Here is a 20,858-nt window from a genome sequence, read left to right as displayed (position 1 = left end):
CTTTTTTTAATCATATTTTTCAGGTAGTCTATTCTTATATTATTTCTGTTTCATCTGTTCTCCAAACCAGTTGTTTTTCTGATGAGATGTTTCACTTTCTCTTCTCTTTTTTCATTCTTTTGATTTTGTTTTATGATTTCTTGGTGTCTTAGAATGTCATTAGCTTCCCCTTGCCCAGTTCTAGTTTTCAAGGAATTATTTTCTTCCTTAAGTTTTTGATTCTCTATTCCAAGTTGGTTGACTTTGTTTTGATAATTTTCTTGGATTGCTCTTATTTTTTTTTTCTAATTTTTCCTCTGTCTCTCTTATTTTATTTTTAAAGTCCTTTTTGAGAACCCTCTTTGTATAGGGACCATTTGATGTTTCTTATTGAAAAAGGAGTGGCTTTTTAAGCTCCAATATCTTCCTCTGAATATGAGCTCAGATCTTCTCTATCCCCATAGTTAACTATCTGTGGTTGGGTTCTTTCTTCTTTGCTTAATCACTTTTATTTACTTATTTTTTGTTTTATTTTGTTTTTACTAAGTATTAGTGTAATCAAGTTGTAGTCCTGAGTTATGAGGAATGATGTCCCAAGCCTCAGGTACTTCTTATTGATAATATCTGAGGTCTGTCTCGGGTCGAACCTTGGGCTGATCTCCTCTCCTCTCCTAAGCCACTGCCAGAGCCCCCAGCCACACTGTCCCACATAAGATCTTACTCCCTGCCTTCACTCTGGTGGCTGCAAAGTACAGCTGTTCTCTCTGCGCCCAGCTGAAGCCAGGCACTCTGCTCTCCTGCAAGTGCCCACAGCCTCAGGGTCCCCACCTCTGTGCCACTGCACTTAGCAGGTTTGGGGTAGCTCCTTCTCCCTGCAGCCACCGCCTGGGATGAGTCTGTTCAGCACAGCTGTGCTTGGTGTCCCTCAGCTGTGGAAGGTCCTTCAATCCTCGCCTACTCAGCCGGCAGACACCCCCACCCCCACTGTCTGTAAAATGAAAGTTTCTAAGGCTAGGCTGCCTCTTCACCCAGCTGCCCCCAGGGCTTGTTGTTTGTTGATTCTGCCACTTGGCCTAAGGATGTTTGCACTTCACTCAGGCAGAACCTCACTCAAATTGTTTTAGGAGGACAACTACTTTACCCCATCTTTATTTCTGCTGCTCTGAGGTGATGTTCTGCTCTTTCCGGGGAGGAAATTTGGAGAGCTGAAAGTTTTCTGACCTATTCTGCCATCTTGCCAGAATCCTCTCCCGGGGAGATTTGAAAGAGCAGTTCTGTATGCAAACAAAACATAGAAAAGATGAGAAATGGATTCTGCTGCAGATGGACCTGAGTTTCCCTAGAATTGTCAGCACCTGAGGTTGGGATCGTTTATATTACTCATGCCTGAGTCAGTTATTGTATTGGAAAGTCACCTGTATTGATGATATGGCATCATGGAGAAGCAGAGACACAAGTCCAAGCCACAGAAGCATCTTCTCGGAAACCTCTGTCTTGGTATCACTTGAGTGGGTCCCTCTTCAGAAATTTGCTCTCCTGGGTCAGCGCTTGGAGGATTTAGAATGTCTCTTTATGTGTCTGTCTTTTGATAGATTTACTATCTGTCTGTTTATGTTTCTCTGTTTACTATTTATATTTATTTACTATCCAGTCATCCATCTATCTCTCTATGTCATCTATTTATCTCTCTAAGCGTTATCTATTTATCTGTCTACCCATCTGTCCACCTACCTCTGTCTTCTCTCTGTCTCTGTACTACACACACACACACACACACACACACACACACACACCACATGCACATGCATGCACACCCGCACACACACAGTTAAGGACTAACCTCTTGAAACAGTGCTTGATTTCCTTTTCAGAGTTGATAAGGAAGATGTGATGACTTGCCTGATAAAAGGGTGTAATTTTGTGCTAAAGAATATTCCCCACGAGGCATTCATGTACCAGAAAGATGCTGATCCTGAATTCCGATTTCAGACCAACCACCCTAACATTTTCCCATACCTCCTTGTCAACATTGGCTCTGGAGTTTCCATAGTGAAGGTGAGTGAGGGCCCAGGAAGCAGACCACTGCCTCGTAGGGAGAGGGCTCACTCATGGCTCAGTCATCCTCCTTCGCATCTGGATCCTGATGTTGGGTTCAAAGGAGAGGCTGTTGACTGCAGTGTAGAGCCTTCATTTAGAGGCGCTGTTCTTGGCACCACTGCGTCGGCCGTGTGACCTCGAGCAGAGCTGCCCTTCTGCTTCATCAGCTGCAGAGTGGGAGGGGCAACCTGTGCACCCCCTGCTCTCCAGGGTTGTCGTGGCGCTCATGTGAGCTGCCCTATGTAAAGGGCTGTTCCAGGCCCTCATTTCTCCATGACGCCATGGCCTTCGCTGGCTGATGTGGCAGTAGACGCTTTGAGTCTGCCCAAACTGACCCCCTGCTTAGCTTCGACACCCAGATTCATTGTCTCTGGAGAGCAGGGACGGTGGTTAGGGTGGTGTGGTACTTCCTTAGCTGTCGGCCTTTTCCCTCCTAAAGCAGAGCAGTTAATAGAGTAGCAGCCCCTCTGGGTCACTGCCCCTCAGCCCCCCGCCCCTGGCCCTTTTGGATGAAAGCCCCTTGTCACAGTCCACTTGTTGGTATGTCACTTATTGATCAGCTGAGTCATATTGAACGACAGTGTTAACCAGACTGCCTTGATTATGACTGCCAGGTGGAGACAGAAGACAAATTTGAGTGGATTGGCGGGAGCTCGATTGGAGGAGGCACCTTCTGGGGTCTTGGCGCCCTGCTTACCAAGACAAAGGTAAGCCCTTTGTAGGGCTATGGTTTTTCCTTCCTGGTTCCTTGAAGGAAAGAGATATTATAAGTCAGACCTCTGCAGCTTGTGGTTTGATTTGTTTCCCCCCCCATCCTAAAGGCCATTCTTAGTAGCTGTAGTAATGGTCCTTATCACGTACCAGTGCCTACAAACCCCCGGTTCTTTTTTGGGCAGGGTACTATTGCATGCTGTCTTGAGAGTGATGTTAAAGGTGGTTGGTTCAAACAGTAGGTTTATCACTGTTATCACTAATTGAGCTGGACCACCCTTGTCGGTATTGGCAACAAGGACATGAGACTGGGAGGTGGGAAGTGAGGCCAGATTTGGGGGGTCTTCCTCACACTGGGGACTTGCACATCGTGCTATCTTTGGCCCCCCAAATCTAGGTAATCTCTTGATTTCCTCTGTTCTCTCCTTCCAGAAATTTGATGAGCTGCTACATCTTGCCTCAAAGGGCCAGCACACGAATGTGGATATGTTGGTGGGAGATATTTATGGTGGGGCCTACCAGACCCTGGGGCTCAGTGGCAATCTTATAGCCAGTAGCTTTGGAAAGTCTGCCACTGCAGATAAAGGTACCCCCATTGGATGCTGTCATCTTCCAGAAATCCAGAGGCAGAGTCTGCACTGACTATAGCAAACTGAATGATGATTCACGAGATTGTTAGCAGGGAATTATGTACAGATGTCTGGGGCAATTTCCTTCCCGTCTGCTGCTTATAGAATGCTCTGATTTATAAAAAGAAAAAAATTTTTGCTTGCGGCATTTCTACTTTAGTTACTAGGAGGAAATGGAAACCTGTTAGAGTGAACCCACATAACCGTTTCCTTCCTTAAATCGAAGATTATTTTCATGGTGAGAGTTTAACCTGGCTTGGGTCTGAGGCATTTGGGGTCAGAATTTTAGTTCCCCTGTGAGCAGATTAATAGATATCTGCCTGTGCTTTGTAGGAGGAAGTGGGACAATGAGAAGCATGTGGGGAAATAGGAGTGCTGACCTGGGAGACAGAGAGAGCTGGCTTTGAATCCCACCTCTTGACAGATACTACCTTGGTGACCCTGGACAAGTCCTTGACACTCTCTGAGCCTCAGTTTCCCCATTTGTAAAAGGAGGATTCTAGTAGCACCTACATCACAGTGTCATTAGGAAGTTAGGATTACAGCCTCTCCTAGAGCAAGACTGTACTTACCTCCATCTGAAGACAGTGTCCATTGCCCCCCAGACAGTAGAGAGCACACGTACGTATCCTTTGTTGACTTAGCACCAAGATGTTTTTACTCTCTCTTAGAGTTCTCCAAGGAAGATATGTCCAAGAGCTTACTGCACATGATTAGCAATGACATCGGGCAGCTGGCTTGTCTCTATGCCAAACTCCACAACCTGGACAGAGTTTATTTTGGGGGCTTCTTCATTCGGGGCCATCCGGTCACCATGCGCACAATCACTTACAGTATTAACTTCTTCTCCAAGGTAATGAAGATTGAACCCCCTTTGTTATCTGGTATCACGCTGGATTTGGGGATTCGTTCTTTACCCTGTCCCTATTCCCTTCCCTTAACCCAGAATCAGTTCTCAGGGAGTTAAGAGTATTTCTACATATATGGAGACAGCAGAGTAAGGCTGAGGCTCTCTGGAGGATGCCTCTTCAGATTAGCTACAAGTCAGGGCCATCAGATTCTTCACCTGATGGCCTCAGCCTTGAGTGATTGAGAAGCCTCAGGGAGCCTGTGAAGCTGGGGCGTTACCCAGCATTCCCTCCTTAACAGTTTGTTGCATCTCACAAGAGTCCTCCAGGAGAAGGACGATGGGGATACTTCCTCATGTACCTGTAACCCATCCTGTGGAGAAGTTACCAGTGCAGATGGCTGGGGACTTGGGCAGTGACCCTTTGGTTACTGTGGGTGATGCCTTCAGCCTTGGTGTGCCCTGTCTGGGAAGTGGCATGAGCATGCATTGCCTTGAGTTGCTGCCCTTCTGTGACCATTGCGATGTCTTCTAATGCCCCCATGTTTTGGTTAGCCTGGACAGATGCACTTCCCCTTAGGCCATGTCTAGCTGTGTATATTGAGAGCTCCCAAATTAGATACGTAGGATGACTGATGATTTCATTTTACAAACGGATCTTTTGCCTGGCAGAAAGATGTACCTTGGAATTTCTGTAGCTAGCGAAATTCCCTATTGCAGTTCAAATGCTCTTCAGCTGACAAAAGTCTGTTATGCACAACTTTTCAGGAATGCATTGACTGTGTGAGGCGAGGTACCCACGTGTATTGTAATTGCCTTAAACCACCTAGTGAGCACAAAGTGCCCATGCTGGCTGGCCATCAGGGACCATCCCAATGCAATATTTCATCTTGTGGCAGGGAGAGGTTCAGGCATTGTTCCTGAGGCACGAAGGCTACCTGGGCGCCATCGGGGCATTCCTAAAAGGAGCAGAACAAGACAGTGAGTAGAGGGTTACTCTTTTTTCCCTAATTCAGTGTTTGGGAATGTTGGTGGATACAGTGGGATGACATGTGTTGATGAAGCCCTAGGGAGCAGGATAGGGATGTCCTGGGTGTTGTGGGCCAGGGGCAGGAGATGCCGCCAGCAAGGAATGGCCAGGCTGTTAACAGTTGTGGTTTTGTTGGGTTTTAAAAAACCAAACCCTCATCCTTTCCCATTTCCACTCTTTTGAGTTAAGTGCAATTGGTAGAACTTGGCCATTTTGCTTCTTGTCTATGCCAGCGATCTCTTCTCTAGAGAAGGGGAAAAGCAGGACCTTTGATTGTGGTCACTCTAGAGGGATGAGAATTCGGCTGACACATTCCTTGGCTTCCCTGTGATTGCTGAGGACTTCATTCTCTCTCTCTCTCTCTCTCTCTCTCTCTCTCTCTTTCTCTTTCTTTCTCTCTCCTTCTCTATCTCTGTCATTCTCTTCCCTCCCTGGCAAAAGAAACCATTAGCCAAGGTGAAAAAGAATGACAGACATGTCAAATTCTGCTAACTGCCTCTTTTCCTTTTTCCCATCACCAGTTTTGGGCCCTCAGTTACCTTTCATCCTGATTCTCTGTGTCTAATGACTAATTTTTTTTCTGAAGTCATAAACTACTTCTTAAATGAGAAGTATATTTTATGTGATGCCAGCAGTGTGTCCTGCCTTACCAGAAATAAAGAGAGAGAACTTAATTCTACTATTGGGTATCTTATTTTCCCAGAAATTGAAAGAGTCATTGTTCCCAGAGCTTAAAGATAAGCCTGTAATGTCTTCCCTATAAGTTTCCTGATTTAAATACAACAGGAAGTTTTCTCTAGCTTTGTTTATTTTTCTAACACGAAGAATATGTTTTCTTACAGTTAGCCTAGCCCTAAAGAAATGGACTAGTTTGCCATCCCCTAAACAGAATGCAGGGGGCAGCTAGGTGGTTAAGTAAATAGAATGCTGGGCTTAGAGTCAAGAAAACTCATCTTCCCGAGTTCACATCTAGCCTCAGACACGTACTAGCTGGGTGAGCCTGGGCAAGTCACTTCACCCTGTTTGCTTTAGTTTACTCATCTGTAAAATGAGCTGGAGAAGGAAACAGCAAATCACTCCAGTGTCTTTGCCAAGAAAACCCCAAATGGCGTCACCGGGAGTTGGACACAACTGAAAAACGACTGAACAACAGCAAAGACAGGGCACATTCCCTTCTTAGCGAGAAGAATTTGGCTCCTTGGGTGTTTTTAGATACTTTAGAGGACTGGAGTTTAGAAACTTGAGGCTCAGTCTTTCTGCTGGTCCTGTGTTCCCTGTATGTATGTAGCATGTTCTAGGAGCCCTTGTGTTTGAGGACTTACCACCTTCTTTTGTTGTTCTCCTAGATCCTAACCAGTACAGCTGGGGAGAGAATTATGCTGGAAGTTCTGGTCTGATGAGCACGTCCCCAGAACTGTATCCCATGCAGCGAGCTCGGAGTGGCACTGTGAGTCCTTTGGGGGACGTCCTAGTGGGAGGCAGCATCCATGTGCCTGATGGGGCTCTGAGGCGGGAAGGCTGGGTTCCAGCCTGATGCTCATTGGCTGTGTGACCTTCAGCGGGTTATTTCCTCTTTCTGAGTTTCAACTCCTCATCTGTAAAATGGGGGGAGGGGGTCGATGATCCTGGCCATGCAATCTCTCTTGCTATTAATGTTAAGCCAGCATAGGATTTTCAGGCTCCTTCTCTCTTCAGGCTGTTACCATGTTGGGTCCCCCATTTGGAGGTGGGGTATATTACATATTTTGAAATAGTCTCAGCCTCCCTATTTTTAAGACATTTTGCCTCATGTGTCTCAGAAGTTAGCTGTAGCGTGACAGTCTTTGGAGTGAGTCAAGCTGATATAGAAATAAGTTATGTCTCTGTCATTCTTGGCCTTGGGGTGGGGTTTGGGCTACAGGGTCTGTGCCATTTAGAGGATATCAGTCCAAGACAGTCACTTTGGGGGAATGAGTACACACAGAGCAGCTGGGGAGCAGTTTTAAAACATTCCCCATCCCTGTTTGGTATCACAGTATTTGCATCCTCAGTAGATTAAATGCTGTATCGGGACAGGGGGAGGGGTAGGCATATATTTGGAATGTGGACCAAGAGCAGCCCTGGCAGGAGCTCTTGGGCTGGCTGTCCCTTGGGGTTGTCACCATTTTCTCAAGTGACCTTTAGCCACACCCTGACCTCCTGTCATCATGTCTCCTCCCCTGATAGCACACTTCTGTGCATAATGCTTTGAGCACATCTCTGCCCACTGCTGTGCTCTCAGAAGTCCCAGGTTCTCAGGTTTAATAAAACCTTCTCTCAAGTATTGATTGATTTCTCTGTAGGATAGGGAGGAAACATCAGCCTGGCCATCTAAACTTACTTCAAAAATTTAAAAAAAAAAGTTTTTTTTCAGTTTGAAATTTTCTTCCTTCTCCACTTATTGAGAAGGCCAGAAAAACAAAACCTGTTATAGATATGTATAGTCATGCAAAACCATTTCTGCATTGGCCATATCTAAAAAAATGAGGAAAGAAAGAAGAAAGTGTGCTTCAATTTGTGTTCTGATTTCCATTAGTTCTCTTTCTAGAGATGGATAGTCAGTTTTTCATGAATCCTTTGGAATTGTGGTGGGTCATTGTATTGATCACAGTTACTAAGTATTTCAGAGTTGTGTATCTTTACAGTATTATTGTTAATGTGTAAATTACTATCCTGTTTCTGCTCACTTAACTTTGCATCATTTCATGCAAGTCTTTTCAGATTTCTCTGAAGCCATGCCCTTCATTATTTCTTGTTATTATTGTTTGTTTGAGAGAGTGACTTTATTTTATTTTATTTTGCTTTTTGGTGAGGCAATCAGTATTAAATGACTTGCCCAGGGTCATACAGCTGGTTAGTATCAAGTGTCTGAGGTTGGATTTGAACTCAGGTCCTCCTGACTCCAAGGTCGGAGCTCTATCCACTGAGCCACCTAGCTACCCCACCCTTCATTATTTCTTGTAACTCAATAGTATTCCATCACCATCATATGCCACAACTTGTTCAGCCACTCCTAAGTTGATGAACATCCCCTCAGTTTCCAATTCTTTGTCACAAGAAGAGCTGCTATAAATATTTGTGCCCATTGATCTCTTTGGGATACAGACCTAGTACAATATTGAATGGTAGTGGTGATGATGGGTATCCCTGTTTCACCCTTGATCTTAATTGGAAAGGCTGCTAGTTTATTATCTCTATTACAGATATGCTTACTCTTGGTTTTACATAGCTAATACTTGTCATTTTAAGAAAAGCTTCATTTATTCCTATTTTTTTTAGTGTTTTTAATAGGAATGGGTATTGTATTTTGTCAAAAGCTTTCTTTCTTTTTTGCATTTATTAATATAATCATATGATTTTTATTGTTTTTGTTACTGTTATGGTAAAAAATAGAATTTTTCCAATATTGAACCAGCTCCACATTTCTGATGTAAATTCAGCCTGGCTTGTTAAACTTACTTTTCTAAGATAGAGTTATTAAAGTACTCTATTTCCTGTTCTATTAATCTGGGCAATTCATATTTTTGTAAATATTCATCCTTTTTGTTAAGCTTGTCAGGGACAGCTAGATGGCACAGTGGATAGAGCACCAGTCTTGGAGTCAGGAGGATCTGAGTTCAAATCCGGCCTCAGTCACTTGACACTTGCCGTGTGATCCTGAGCAAGTCATTTAACCTTGATTGCCTCCCTTCCTCAAAAAAAAAAAAGAATCATCAGTTTCATTGGAATATAGTTGGGAAAAGTAGCTCTTAATAATTGCTGCTTTTATGTCATCTCCATTGGTCCTGAATTCACCTTTTTCATTTTTGGTACTAGTAATTTGATTTTCTTCTTTTTAAAAATCAAGTTAACCGATGGCTTGTCTATTTTACTATTTTTTATAACAGCTTCTAGTTTTATTAATTGGTTCAAAAATTTTTTTTACTTTCAGTTTTGTTAATCTTGCTTTTGATTTTCAGGATTTCCAATTTGGTGTTTAATTGGGGGTTTTAATTTGTTGCCGTATTTGTTAGTTATGTGCTAATTTGTTAAGTAGTTTTTTTTCCTCTTTTATTGATATAAGCATTTAGAGAGATAAATTTTCCCCTACATACTGCTTTGGCTGCATCCCATAAGTTGTTGTTCTTGTTGTTGTTGTTATTATTATTATTATTGTTATCATTATCTTTAATGAAATCATTGATAATTTCTATGATTTCTATGTTTTTTTTGACCCACCCATTATTTAGGATTATGTTACTTAGTTTACAATTAATTTCTAATCTTTCTAAGACCCTTTATTGAACATAATTTTTATTGTATTCAGAAAGAGATGCATTTAATGTCTGCTTCTCTGCATTTGTTTGTAAAATTTTTATACCCTAATAAATGTTGAGTTTTTTTTTTTTTGAAGGTGCCATGCATAGCTGAGGAATAGGTATTATTCCCATTTAATATTCTCCAGAGGTCTATCTTATCTAATGTTTCTAAAACTCTGTTCAGCTCCTTAACTTCCTTCTTGCTTATTTTATTGTAATATTTATCTAGGTATGAAAGGCGTAAATTGTGGTACTCCACTATTCTAGTTTTGCTGTCTACTTGTAACTCATTTAACTTTCCTTTAAGAAATTAGATGTTATACCACTTGGTGCATATGTGTTCAGCATTGATATTAATTTATTGTCTATAGTATCTTTTAATAAAATGTAGTTTACTTGTTTATTTCTTTTAATTAGGTCTAATTTTGCTTTGCTTTCCCCAAGATCACGATTTCTACTTCTGCCTTTCTGCTCTAGCACCTGATTTTACCTCTGTATCTTTCTGTTTCAAGCGTGTTTCTTGTCAACAATGTACAGATTCTTGTTTCTAATCTGTTCTGATATCTTCTTCTATTTTATGGGTGAGTTCATCCCCTTTACATTCACAGTTATGATTGCTAACTGTATATTTCACTCTGTTCTTTTCTCTTATACTTATCCTTCTCTTTTTCAACTTATTGCCTCTTTAAGAGCCTGTTTTATTTCTGACCACTTCTTCCCTTAATCTGCCTTCTCTTTTGTTCTTTTCCCCCACCCCCTTTCCCAATTCTTCATTCTATTCTTCTTTTGATCTAATCTTATTAGAATCACACCCAGGCCTTCTAATTAGACTTCCTCTAAAACCCTTGGTGATGATAAATTCTAAGATGTTACATGTATTATCTCCCCATATGAGAATGTAAACATTTTAACCTTTTTTAGTCCCTTATAATTTCTCATTCATGTTGACCTTTTTATGCTTCTCTTGAATCTTGCCTTTGAATGTCAAATTTTCTATTCAGCTCTGATCTTTTCATAAGGAATGCTTGATAGTTCTCTGTTTCACTAAATATCCGTTTTCCTCCCTGTAGGATTATACTCATTATTACTGGGTAGGTTAATCTTGGTTGTAATCCTAGATCTTCTGCTTTCCAGAATATCCCTATTCCTTTATAGTAATGGCTGCTATATCTTGTGTGATCTTGACTGTCGGTCCATAGTACTTGAATTCTTTCTTTCTGGCTGCTTGTAGTATTTTCTTCTTGACCTGAAAGCTCTGGATTTTGGCTTCACTTATTCCTGGGAGTTTTCATGTTGAGGCTTCTTTCAGGAGGTAATTGGTAGATTCTTTCAATTTCTATTTTGCCCTCTAGTTCTAAGATATCTAGGCGGTTTTATAATTATAATTTTATAATTTCTTGAAATGTGATGTAGAGGCCCTTTTTTTGTTCATAGCTGTCAGGTAGCTAAGTGATTCTTAAATTCTCTCTCCTTGATCTATTTTCTAGGTAATTTTTTCCTATGAAACATTTGACATTTTCTTGTATTTTTTCAGTCTTGACTTTGTTTTATTGTTTCCTGATGTCTCATGGAATCATTAGCTTCCACTTGACCAATTCTGATTTTTAAGGAAGTATTTTCAGTGAGGTTTTGTGTTTCTTTTATAAAGCTGTTAATTCTCTTTTCATAATTTTCTTGCATTACTCCCATTTCTTTTTCAGATTTTTTCCCTCTACCTCTCTTATTTGGTTTTTAAATTCTTTTTTCCCCCCCCGTTTTTAAAAATTTCTTTCTTTAGCTCTCCTAGGAATTCTTATTGGGCTTGTGTCCAATTTGCATTTTTTCCTTTGAGGCTTTGCTTATAAATGTTTTCAAGTCATTGTCTTCTAAATTTCTCTTGAGCTTCCTGTCATCATAGTAGCCTTTATGGTCATGTTCTTTTTTTGTTTGTTTGTTTGCTAGTCTGCTTCTTGACTTTGGACTTCCTGTTAACATTGGGCTCTGTTCACCTCTGGGAGGTAGGGGCGTGTTTGACTTGAGCATACGTCCTTTGATATCCTGCTGCTGCTCTCTCCGTTCAGTTTGAGGGGGCTGCAACTTTTTGTTGTCCCCAGAGTGGTATGATCTGTAGAGAGCTCTGTTCACTGTCCTGTTCTGAGCTCTGTGTGTCTCTGACCCAGGTTTAGGTCTGTTGGTTTGGGCACAGTTGAGTTTCTGTATGCTGCAGTTGGGCTCAGTCACTCACAGTTAGCCTGCTGGAAGGTTCTACAGGGTCAGAGTGACTGAATGGCTAGCTGCCCTTTGGTTTTGGTGCCCTGCCCTGGTTACTGCATTGCAGGCCTGTATGTGGGGCTGAAGGCTAGAATTGAGTCACTGCGGTTCTCTGGGGCTTAGAGCCACCCAGTGAAGTTTCTGGAACTTTTTCTTTGCTCAGTCCTTGGCTAGGCTCCTGTGGTTGGTTGTCGTCACTGTTTGCCCTGGATCTGTGACGCGGCTGCCAGATGGCCCCTGTTCCTGCTTCCAGAACTTATTTAGCAATCCCACGACACTTCTTTCTGCCGGGTGCTGCCCGCCTGTTGCCCTGGCTTGGTTCCTTTTCGTACCTGGGCTCATGGAGTGCTCCAGGGCCCTGTGCTACATTCTTGTCCAGCCCACTCCCAGGTATCCACTTGCTGAGCCCTCGTGACTCTGCCTCTCCAGTTTGTTTTCTTGAAAAACCAAGTTTAGGGCTGGTCCCTCCAATGTGTTTGCCCCATTGCTCGTCATTCCCATTTCTATATGTTTGCAGAATTCTTGACAGATGTTACCTCATTTGATCCTCACAGTGGCCCTGGGAGTCAGGTGCTGTTGTTATCCCCATTTTACAATGGAGGAAGCTGAGGCAGACAGACGTGAAGTGACTTGTCTAGTCAGCTAGGTCACCGCTAGGAACTGTCTGTCTCTATCCCCAGCCTTACTTTGCTTTCCTTGGAGGGACGACATTAATGTCTGGCGTAACCATTGAGCCACTTGGCTTCCCTTGCAAGGTTTTAGCCATGGCCCCAATATTAACCTTTAGAGCCTATAGAGACTCAGCTTTCAAGGTCCAGTTGACCTCAGAAGTATTAGATCTGCTGCCAGTGACCTTCTTACAGCATCTGTCCTTTCAGAACCCACCCAAGCTGACTTAGGCACACTGGATACAAAATCCGGGGCCTTAGGTTGATTGAGTATAACTCTCTGTAAACAGAAGTGTTTTTGGAAACAGAGGTGATGTGAGGGCATAAGAAAGAAGCATGTGAAATGTGGGGTTTTTTGTATTTCCCTAGTTTTCAGTCGTCAGCCTTTCCTAAAATAACTGAGTTTTAGAACCTGAGGCAATCTTAGAGATTATCCAGTCCAACCTCCCCATTCTGTGTAATGAAAATAAGGCCCATTGAAGTTACTTTGTCCAGGATCACATCATGGGCAGCTAAGTGGCCAAGTGGGTTGCATTTGGAACCAGGAAGACCTGAGTTCAAATCCCACCTCAGACATTAGCTATGTGATCCTAGGCAAGTAATTTTACCTCTGTTTACCTTAGTTTCCCCAACTGTAAAATGAAAGTAGTAATAGCACCTATATCCTGGAGTTGTTATGAGGATCAAATGAGATAATGTATGTAAAGCGCTCTGCAAACCTTAGAGCACTTCATTAAGTCTAGTTATTATTGTCATCCATCATCACTGTCACATTTAGTAGGCTAGTGGCTAGAACCCAGTTCTCCCTCACTTTTAGTGCAGTGCATTCTGCTGTGGAAGTATTTCTGTCCATAGGGCTTATTTGCCCACATCTCATCCCTCCTGTGTTTCGGAGCCTTGTCTCTCTCCCAGTATCTCCACCCTGCCCATTTTTGCTGAGGCCCAGGGTAGATAGATAGTGGCCTCCAGGCCTCCGTGCCACGCCCAGACACAGGCTGGCCTGGACTCTGCAGGCAGGTGGCTGCCAGGCGTACCTTCCCAGACCTGGAGGATGGCCGCGGCAAACAATCAACAAGGGACGGTGCTTTTTTTTGAGCCTTCGCTCAGTGTCGCCCAGCTAGGATTGGGTGTTAATCAGTGACAAGATGGCTGATTTCACAGTTCTGTCATGGTGGAAATCACCAATTTCATGGGCTATCACAGGCTTATTGAATAACCATATCCAAAATGACACATTGCTTTTGTGGCCAAGGAAACTTAGCACAAGAAACCCCCATGCATTGAAAATCGAAAAGGGATGGTTATAGCAATTTAGGTTGTGAATTGAATATTAACATACCTGTGAAATAAAGGCCTTCCCGTCAAGGCCACGTGCCAAAATGGGAGTGTGGTTGAAGCCAAATGCAATCCAAATTAACCTAGGAATTGTTGAAATTGCATGTGATAGTGCTCCAACTTTCTTAACAAAGAAGCAGTTATTGAAGGATTCTGGGGTGTCAAATGGCATTCTCAGGACTGACTAGATTAAAGAGCTAAATTCATTATATCAGAGGTAGGTGATTGGTTGATTTCCCCGCCTTGTGAAAGCCAGCCTGAAGGACGCCTTCAAGCCCTGGGCTCTAACACATTTTCTACAGACTATGGGCAGTCTGGGGAAACCTGGAGACCCCTGCTCAGGACCAGAAAATGAGATGCAGAAGATTACCAAGGAAAATGAGAGGGAAATATGGTGATCATACTAATAAACAATCAGGTTTACTACCCCTTGTTCTAGACGTCAGCAGAAGAGTTTCTTGAGCTCATGGGCAGCTCACATCTAGTTGGGCTAGTCCTTGGGCAAAAAGGACCCAGTTTGTTTCTGGGCTTGCATCAAATCCAGCCAGCCATGGCTTGGCTGTGCTGGCAAAGCCATCCAGAGTTCTGGGCTCACCTCTGTTCTCCAGTGAAGCATCTTAGTGGGAGGAATTATTATAGTCTAAATGTCAAGTAAATTTCTTGCTTGGTGGCATCAATATGGAAAAAGTCTTTGGAGAAACACAATGCAAAGTACATCAAGTCTTTTATAAAAATTCTGAACTTTTGAGAACTAAAACCAAGCATTTTTTTATAACATCATAGGATAGAAAAAAAGATGATTGCACATGAAACTGCAAATCTATTATGTACAACTTGCTATTCCTTTTAAATATATAATAAAGTTATCATGTAACTTTTTTTCCTTTTTTTTCCTTCCATCTGCCCTCTCCACCCTAGAGATGACTACCATTAGACACATTTATTTATATTTATATATTTATGTAATTTTTTGTAAGTATATAATATGTTTATGTAAAATCATTCTATATATAATTCTGTTTATCATTTTTTTCTCTGGATGCAAATAGCATCTTCCTTCATAGATCCTTTGTAGTTAATTGGGGTATTTACAATAGTCAAAATGATTTAGTCGCTCATAGTCATTCTTTTTTTAAAAAATTAATTTATTTATTTTTAGTTTTCAACATTCATTTCCACAAGATTTTTTTTAACTTTAGTAATTTATTGCCCCTCTTGTTCAACTGCATTTATCTTTTTTAAATTTTTTAAAATTTTATTTTTTTAATGGTAATTTTTATTTATTTTTTTTTGTTTTCAACATTTACTTCCACAAGATTTTAAGTTCCAAATTTTCTCCCCATCTTTCTCTTCCCCACAGCACAAGACGGCATGCATTCTGAATACTCCTTCCCTAATCTGCCCTCCCTTCTATCACCCCCCCCCACCCTTCTCTCATTCCCTTCCCCTTCTATTTTCCTGTAGGGTAGGATAAATTTCTGTACCCCTTTGCCTATATATCTTATTTCCCAGTTCCCTGTAAAAACAATTTTTAACATTTGTTTTTAAAACTTTGGGTTCTAAATTCTCTTCCTTCCTTCCTACCCACCCACCCTCATTGAGGAGGCAAGCAGTTTGATATAGGTTATACATGTGCAGTCATGCAAAACACTTCCATAATAGTTATGTTGTGAAAGACTAACTATATTTCCCTCCATTCTATCCTGCCCCCTGTTTTTTCTATTCTCTGCTTAGACCCTGTCCCTCCTCAAAAGTGTTTGCTTCTGATTACCCCCTTCCCCAATCTGCCCTTCCTTCTATCATCCACCCCCTCTTATCCCCTTTCCCCATATTTTCCTGTAGGGTAAGATAGAATTCTATACCCAATTGAGCGTGTATGTTATTCCCTCCGTAAGCCAAATCTGATGAGAGTTAGATTTACTCATTCTCTCTCACTTTCAAAGTCATTCTTTTTTTTTTTTCAGGCAATTGGGGTTAAGTGACTTGCCCAGGGTCACGCAGCTAGTAAGTGTCAAGTGTTTGATCTGAGGCCAAATTTGAACTCAGGTCCTCCTGACTTCAGGGCCGGTGCTCTGTCCACTGCACCACCTCGCTGCCCCTTCAAAGTCATTCTTAAAACAATATTGCTGTCACTATCTACAACATTCTCTTGGTTCTGCTCTTCTTTCTCTTCATTGTTTTGTGCAAGTCTACTAGTGTTTTTCTAAGATCATCACGCTTATCATTTCTTGTAACACAATAGTATTCCATCACGATCATATACCACAACTTGTTCAGCCATTCCCCAGTTGATGGGCATCCCCTCAATTACCAGTTCTTTGCCACCACAGAAAGAGCTCTTATAAATATTTTGGAACATATAGATTCTTTTCCTTTGCCCCTAATTATCTTTGGAAATAGACCTAATAATGGCATTCCTGGTTGAAGGGTATAGACAGTTTAATACTTTGGGCATAATTCCAGATTGTTTTCCAAAATAGTTGGATCAGTTCATAATTCCACTAATAGTAAAGTAGTGTCCCAATTTTTTCCCATCCCCTCCAACATACGTTGCTTTCTCCGTGAATCATTTTAGCCAATCTCATAGGTATAAAATGATATCTCCAGGTTGTTTTAATTTGTATTTCTCTAATCAATAATGATTTGGAGCATTTTTTCATATGACTATAAATTGTTTTGAACTCTTCATTGGAAAACTGATATAAAATTCATCTTTTTAAAAAAACTTTTAAAATCTTTTAAAAACAACTTTATATGGGAGGTTTGGTCTTTTGAAACACCTAATTGACCTCTTTGGGGCTCCTCTTCTTTCTTTCCCCAGTTTGATTTGTTGGAAATGGATCGATTAGAAAGGCCCTTGGTTGATCTGCCGCTCCTCCTAGACCCATCTTCTTACATCCCTGACACAGTTGACCTCACGGATGATGCCATGGCCCGGAAATACTGGCTTACCTGCTTTGAGGAAGCACTTGATGGGGTAAGTGCTCAGAAAACAGAAAAGATTAAATAAATGCCTTTGAGCTCTGTTGCTTGTTGAGAGAGGAGAATGAAGACGCCACTGACACTGAGAAAGTGGGTCCCTTGGGCCTCTGTGGAGTTTCTGTTGTTTCCCAAAGTATCGTTTCCTTGCAACGGACTTTTCTGATGGTTTGAACTCTTGCCATGTGACCTTCCTGGCACGGTGAATAATAGAACCTAAAGTGGATTGCAGGGGGAGGTGGAAGCCAGATGGTGGTGGTTCTGGGCAAACGTTCTACCTCCTGAAAAAGGCTGGTTTCAACCTCTTGGATGAGGAAAGACTTCTAAAAGGAAGTGGGTTCTGTTGGTTAATGTGTGTCAGTAAAGCCAGGGTGGAGACCAAGCTCCTTGTTGGACTGACTATTCCCCACCCCTTGGTTGTTGTCCTTCTGCTGGCCAGCATCTCCCAGCAGCGGGCCTTGGGTCAGACTGGGGAGCTGGTGAAGGTGTGTGAACATGGGGACTTGGGGTCAGCCAAGCGATCACCGAACGTTGATTAAACTACTTTTGTGAGCCAGGCTCTGTGCTGGGGTTTGGGGATACAAAGAAAAAGAATGAAGCGCAGCCCCTGCCCCAGGGAGTTCCCATTCCAGTAGTGGCATCCTCAGCTGTGCTCTGTGTGTCCACGATGGCCCCAGAGGAGGCCTTGGGTTTGGCTTCCTCTTTCTGTTCTGCGAGAATTCAGAAGGAGCTTCTGCTCCTAATTGACTGCAGGTGGACAGATCCTATGTCAGAAGCAGATCACTTTAAATAAGGGGGGGGGGGCAGGAAGAGTAAGCATTTATATAATCCATTGTGCTGAGCGCTTTAATATGATCTCATTTGATCCTCACAATAACCCGTCAAGGTAGGTGTTGTTATTGTCCCTATTTTCCAGTTGAGGAAGCAGACAGAGTGATTTACCCAGCACAGCTAGTCAGTGTCTAAGGTTGGATTTGAACTTGGGTCTTAAGTCATTGCAAGAATGGCTGACAATTCAGGTTTAATTCTTTCATCGTGATGAGATGACGCCTTTGACAAAAAGGAACCCTGATAGAACCATGAAGAGTCACAGAGTCTGATTCCTTCATTTTACAGATAAGGATACAGAGGCCCAGAGAGGAGAAGGAACTGAGGTCACTCAGCAGGATGGTGCCTGAGCTAGGACTAAACCCGAGGTCTCTGGCCTCCTCCCCAGCTCGGCGTTCTTTCGTTAGCTCTGTGTAACAGTCCACAGTTTGTGTACTGCGGTCCTTCTTGGGGTCCCAGCAGTCACACCTGCTGATTCTTTCAGGGCCATGGTTAGAGCCCACCTGGGCCAGGTGATTCCCAGCAAGTCCATCCCGAAGTCTAGCCTTCTCTGTTCCACACCCATCATCCTTCTGGGGGCCAATGGCCGTTCGGCCCCTCTTTCTGTTTACATCATTGGCATCATGGTTTTCCTGACTCTGCTTACTTTACTTGGCATCAGTTCATACACCGTCTCCTGTGTAATATCCTAGTAACTCGGCACAGTGGTGCATTCATGTCGGTCCAGTGTGCATCTGTTTGGTCTCTGGTTCTCTGCTGTTTCTGTTCTGAGCTTTTGGGGTCCATGGGCCTTTCTTTGTGTTTTTGGCATCCTTGGGGCACCTGCCTCTCAAGGGCATTTCTGGCCACCACCGCCCCTTGGATTCCTCATGGGAACAGCCACTTTGGGTCCAGGCACCAAGCACACTCTCATTTTGAAATGACTTTATGTCTCTGCTAGGTCGTGAATCGGGCTATAGCCAGCCAGCCAGATTCCATTGATGCAGTTGAACGTGCAGAAAAATTCCGACAGAAGTACTGGAATAAACTTCAGACGCTAAGACATCAGCCGTTGTAAGTCCCTGCCTCGTTCTCCCCACAGTATTGCAGCAGGAGAATAGGCCGTTCCTTCCTGACCCATCATCCAGATGCCAGGCCCTCCCATGCCTCCCTAGTTCACTGACCCTTGAGCGCTGCTCAGCCCTGGGTGTTGGCAGGTCTCCATGATGTGGTGACCCCAGGCCGCAGAAAGAACCAATCTTGGCCACTGTAGAATAGAGAATTCTCACTTGGCAAATGGAATGTCACTGACAAATAATTTTTCTTCAAGGTGCATCACACAATTATTAGATTCCCTTCCCCTCTCCATCTCCTTCCCGCTTTTTAATGGTGACTCAGCAAATGAAAGGAGAAAGAACAGCTCCCCTAGGGTAGCAGCCATTTCAGGAGACCTTCAAGGGTTCCTAGTTCTTTGTCCACAACCACCTTTAAAACAAGAGGCACCAGGGCGGTTGTTGCCATTTTGTAATTCAGTCCCTACAATGAGGCCACTGGGTGCCGCAGTGCATAAACCTGGGGTCAGCAAGAGCCGAGCTCAGAGGAGGCCACAGGTCAGGTGACCCTGAGCCAGCCACTTAAACTCTGCCTGCCTCAGTTTCCTCTTCTGTAAAATGGGAGTAGAAGATACCCTGTTGAGAGGGTCAAATGAGGCAAACTTTAGAGTTCCATATAAATGCCAGCTACTATGTGCCAGCCATTGCATTAAGTGCCCAGGAATGTAAATATAGAAAGAAATGCAGCCCCTGCCCTTGAGAGCTTTCATTCCAACATAGCAGACAACATAGAGAGGAGAGGGGACGAGGAAAGGGTGTTTTGTATGGAAAGTGGAGCCGCAACGAACAGCGGCCCTGTTGGTCTGGTAATGGCTTAAGTACTGCATGGATTGGGCTGATCAGGGCAGCTGGTGAGAAGATGCAGCATCCCCGCAGCGTGCCTGGCTGGAGTGGGCCGTCCGAAGTGCTCTTCACTCAGGCCAGGGGGGCTCCGGGAGGCCCTGAGCCTGAGCTTTTTGCAGCTGGGGTGGGGTCGCCCTTGGTGCTCTCCCTGGCTATACCTCCTGAGACCATAGTGTCTGTCTGGTTTCTGCCTGAAATAAGTGTCTGTTTTTATCCACATTAAATAATTCCCTCAGTTCCACTAAGGTCCCTGCTTACAGGCGGTAGGACGTAAAGGTGGCTGAGTCAGACTGTTCCCATCGAAGTGGCTGCAACCCAGGTTGCCCCAGCCCAGCAGCATCGGCTCCGTGTTCACCCAGTGTCTTTTGTCTTTCACTTAGTGCCTATGGAACCTTGACAGTGAGGAGCCTGTTAGAAACGAGGGAGCACTGTTTGAATGAGTTCAACTTCCCAGACCCCTATTCAAAAGTAAGTCCTGCTTTCCTTACAGGGTGGACAGAAATGTAAGTCTGCAGGCTTCTGCCTCGGTTTTCTCAAATTTACCTGACTTGGATTATGAAGGGAGCTGGGTCACTTGCGAGACTGGGAAGGGCGAGAGACGAGGGGGCCGTCCAGGCTGCCACCAGGTTCTGAGCCGTGGCAGGAACATATTAGCAATCTGGCCCCAGTAACCAAGCAGCTGCTCGTGAGGGTGTCCGTACTCTCCCCCCAAACTAAGTCGGCCCTCTCTGTTGGCAGTGTCTGCTGAAAGGCTGTGGATTGAAGGCGCCACGGTGATTTCCCCCATAGATCACGTAGAGGTATCGTGTGGGGTACTCTTATACCCAAGATGACCAGGTGGGGGGGAGGGAAGAGGGCGGAGAGAGAAAGGAGAGAGAGAGAGCTAGCTAGAGCTCAGTAGGGATTCTCAGGGTGAAACGAGGCCTCTGGCTCTGTTGGGGAACATTGAGTTACCCAAGCACCCCCTTCCGATTCCCGGAGTAAGCCAAGTGGAGGGAGGCGTGCTGTATCTCACAGAGAGAACTGCTGCGTCTCTGATAATCGATTGACCGACAGTGCCTTTAAAAAGGCTGCTGTGACTGATGTGTGGGCTCTGTGCTGACCCCAGGCCTGTGGGGCTTCATCCTGGGACAGAAAGAAGCTGAGGTCAGATTTCCCCGAGCACCCCCAGCTCCTGTCCAGGGAGCTGGGCAGAATCCAGAAGTCTTCTCCTCATCCCCTAGTTTGTGGATGATCATGCCGCTGGCACAGATGT

At 43.6% G+C, this 20,858-nt stretch overlaps 1 protein-coding gene across 1 annotated transcript in view; it reads left to right on the top strand.

Annotated features, from left to right (window-relative positions):
• Nucleotides 1–20,858, top strand: part of PANK4 (pantothenate kinase 4) — a 44,641-nt gene that overhangs the window by 15,833 nt on the left and 7,950 nt on the right. Inside the window, exons 4-12 of the mRNA XM_027855409.1 lie at nt 1,851–2,034; nt 2,691–2,783; nt 3,220–3,373; nt 4,088–4,269; nt 5,163–5,244; nt 6,640–6,740; nt 16,684–16,839; nt 18,610–18,722; nt 19,984–20,071. Of these exons, the coding sequence (XP_027711210.1) occupies nt 1,851–2,034; nt 2,691–2,783; nt 3,220–3,373; nt 4,088–4,269; nt 5,163–5,244; nt 6,640–6,740; nt 16,684–16,839; nt 18,610–18,722; nt 19,984–20,071 (1,153 nt within the window). The remainder of the gene's footprint in view (nt 1–1,850; nt 2,035–2,690; nt 2,784–3,219; nt 3,374–4,087; nt 4,270–5,162; nt 5,245–6,639; nt 6,741–16,683; nt 16,840–18,609; nt 18,723–19,983; nt 20,072–20,858) is intronic.

This window comes from Vombatus ursinus, unplaced genomic scaffold, assembly GCF_900497805.2.
Source record: "Vombatus ursinus unplaced genomic scaffold, bare-nosed wombat genome assembly UNPS02010822.1, whole genome shotgun sequence".
NCBI classification, from domain to species: domain Eukaryota; kingdom Metazoa; phylum Chordata; class Mammalia; order Diprotodontia; family Vombatidae; genus Vombatus; species Vombatus ursinus.
Note: the sequence above shows the minus strand (reverse complement) of the source record. Positions and strands in the feature narration are given on the sequence as shown.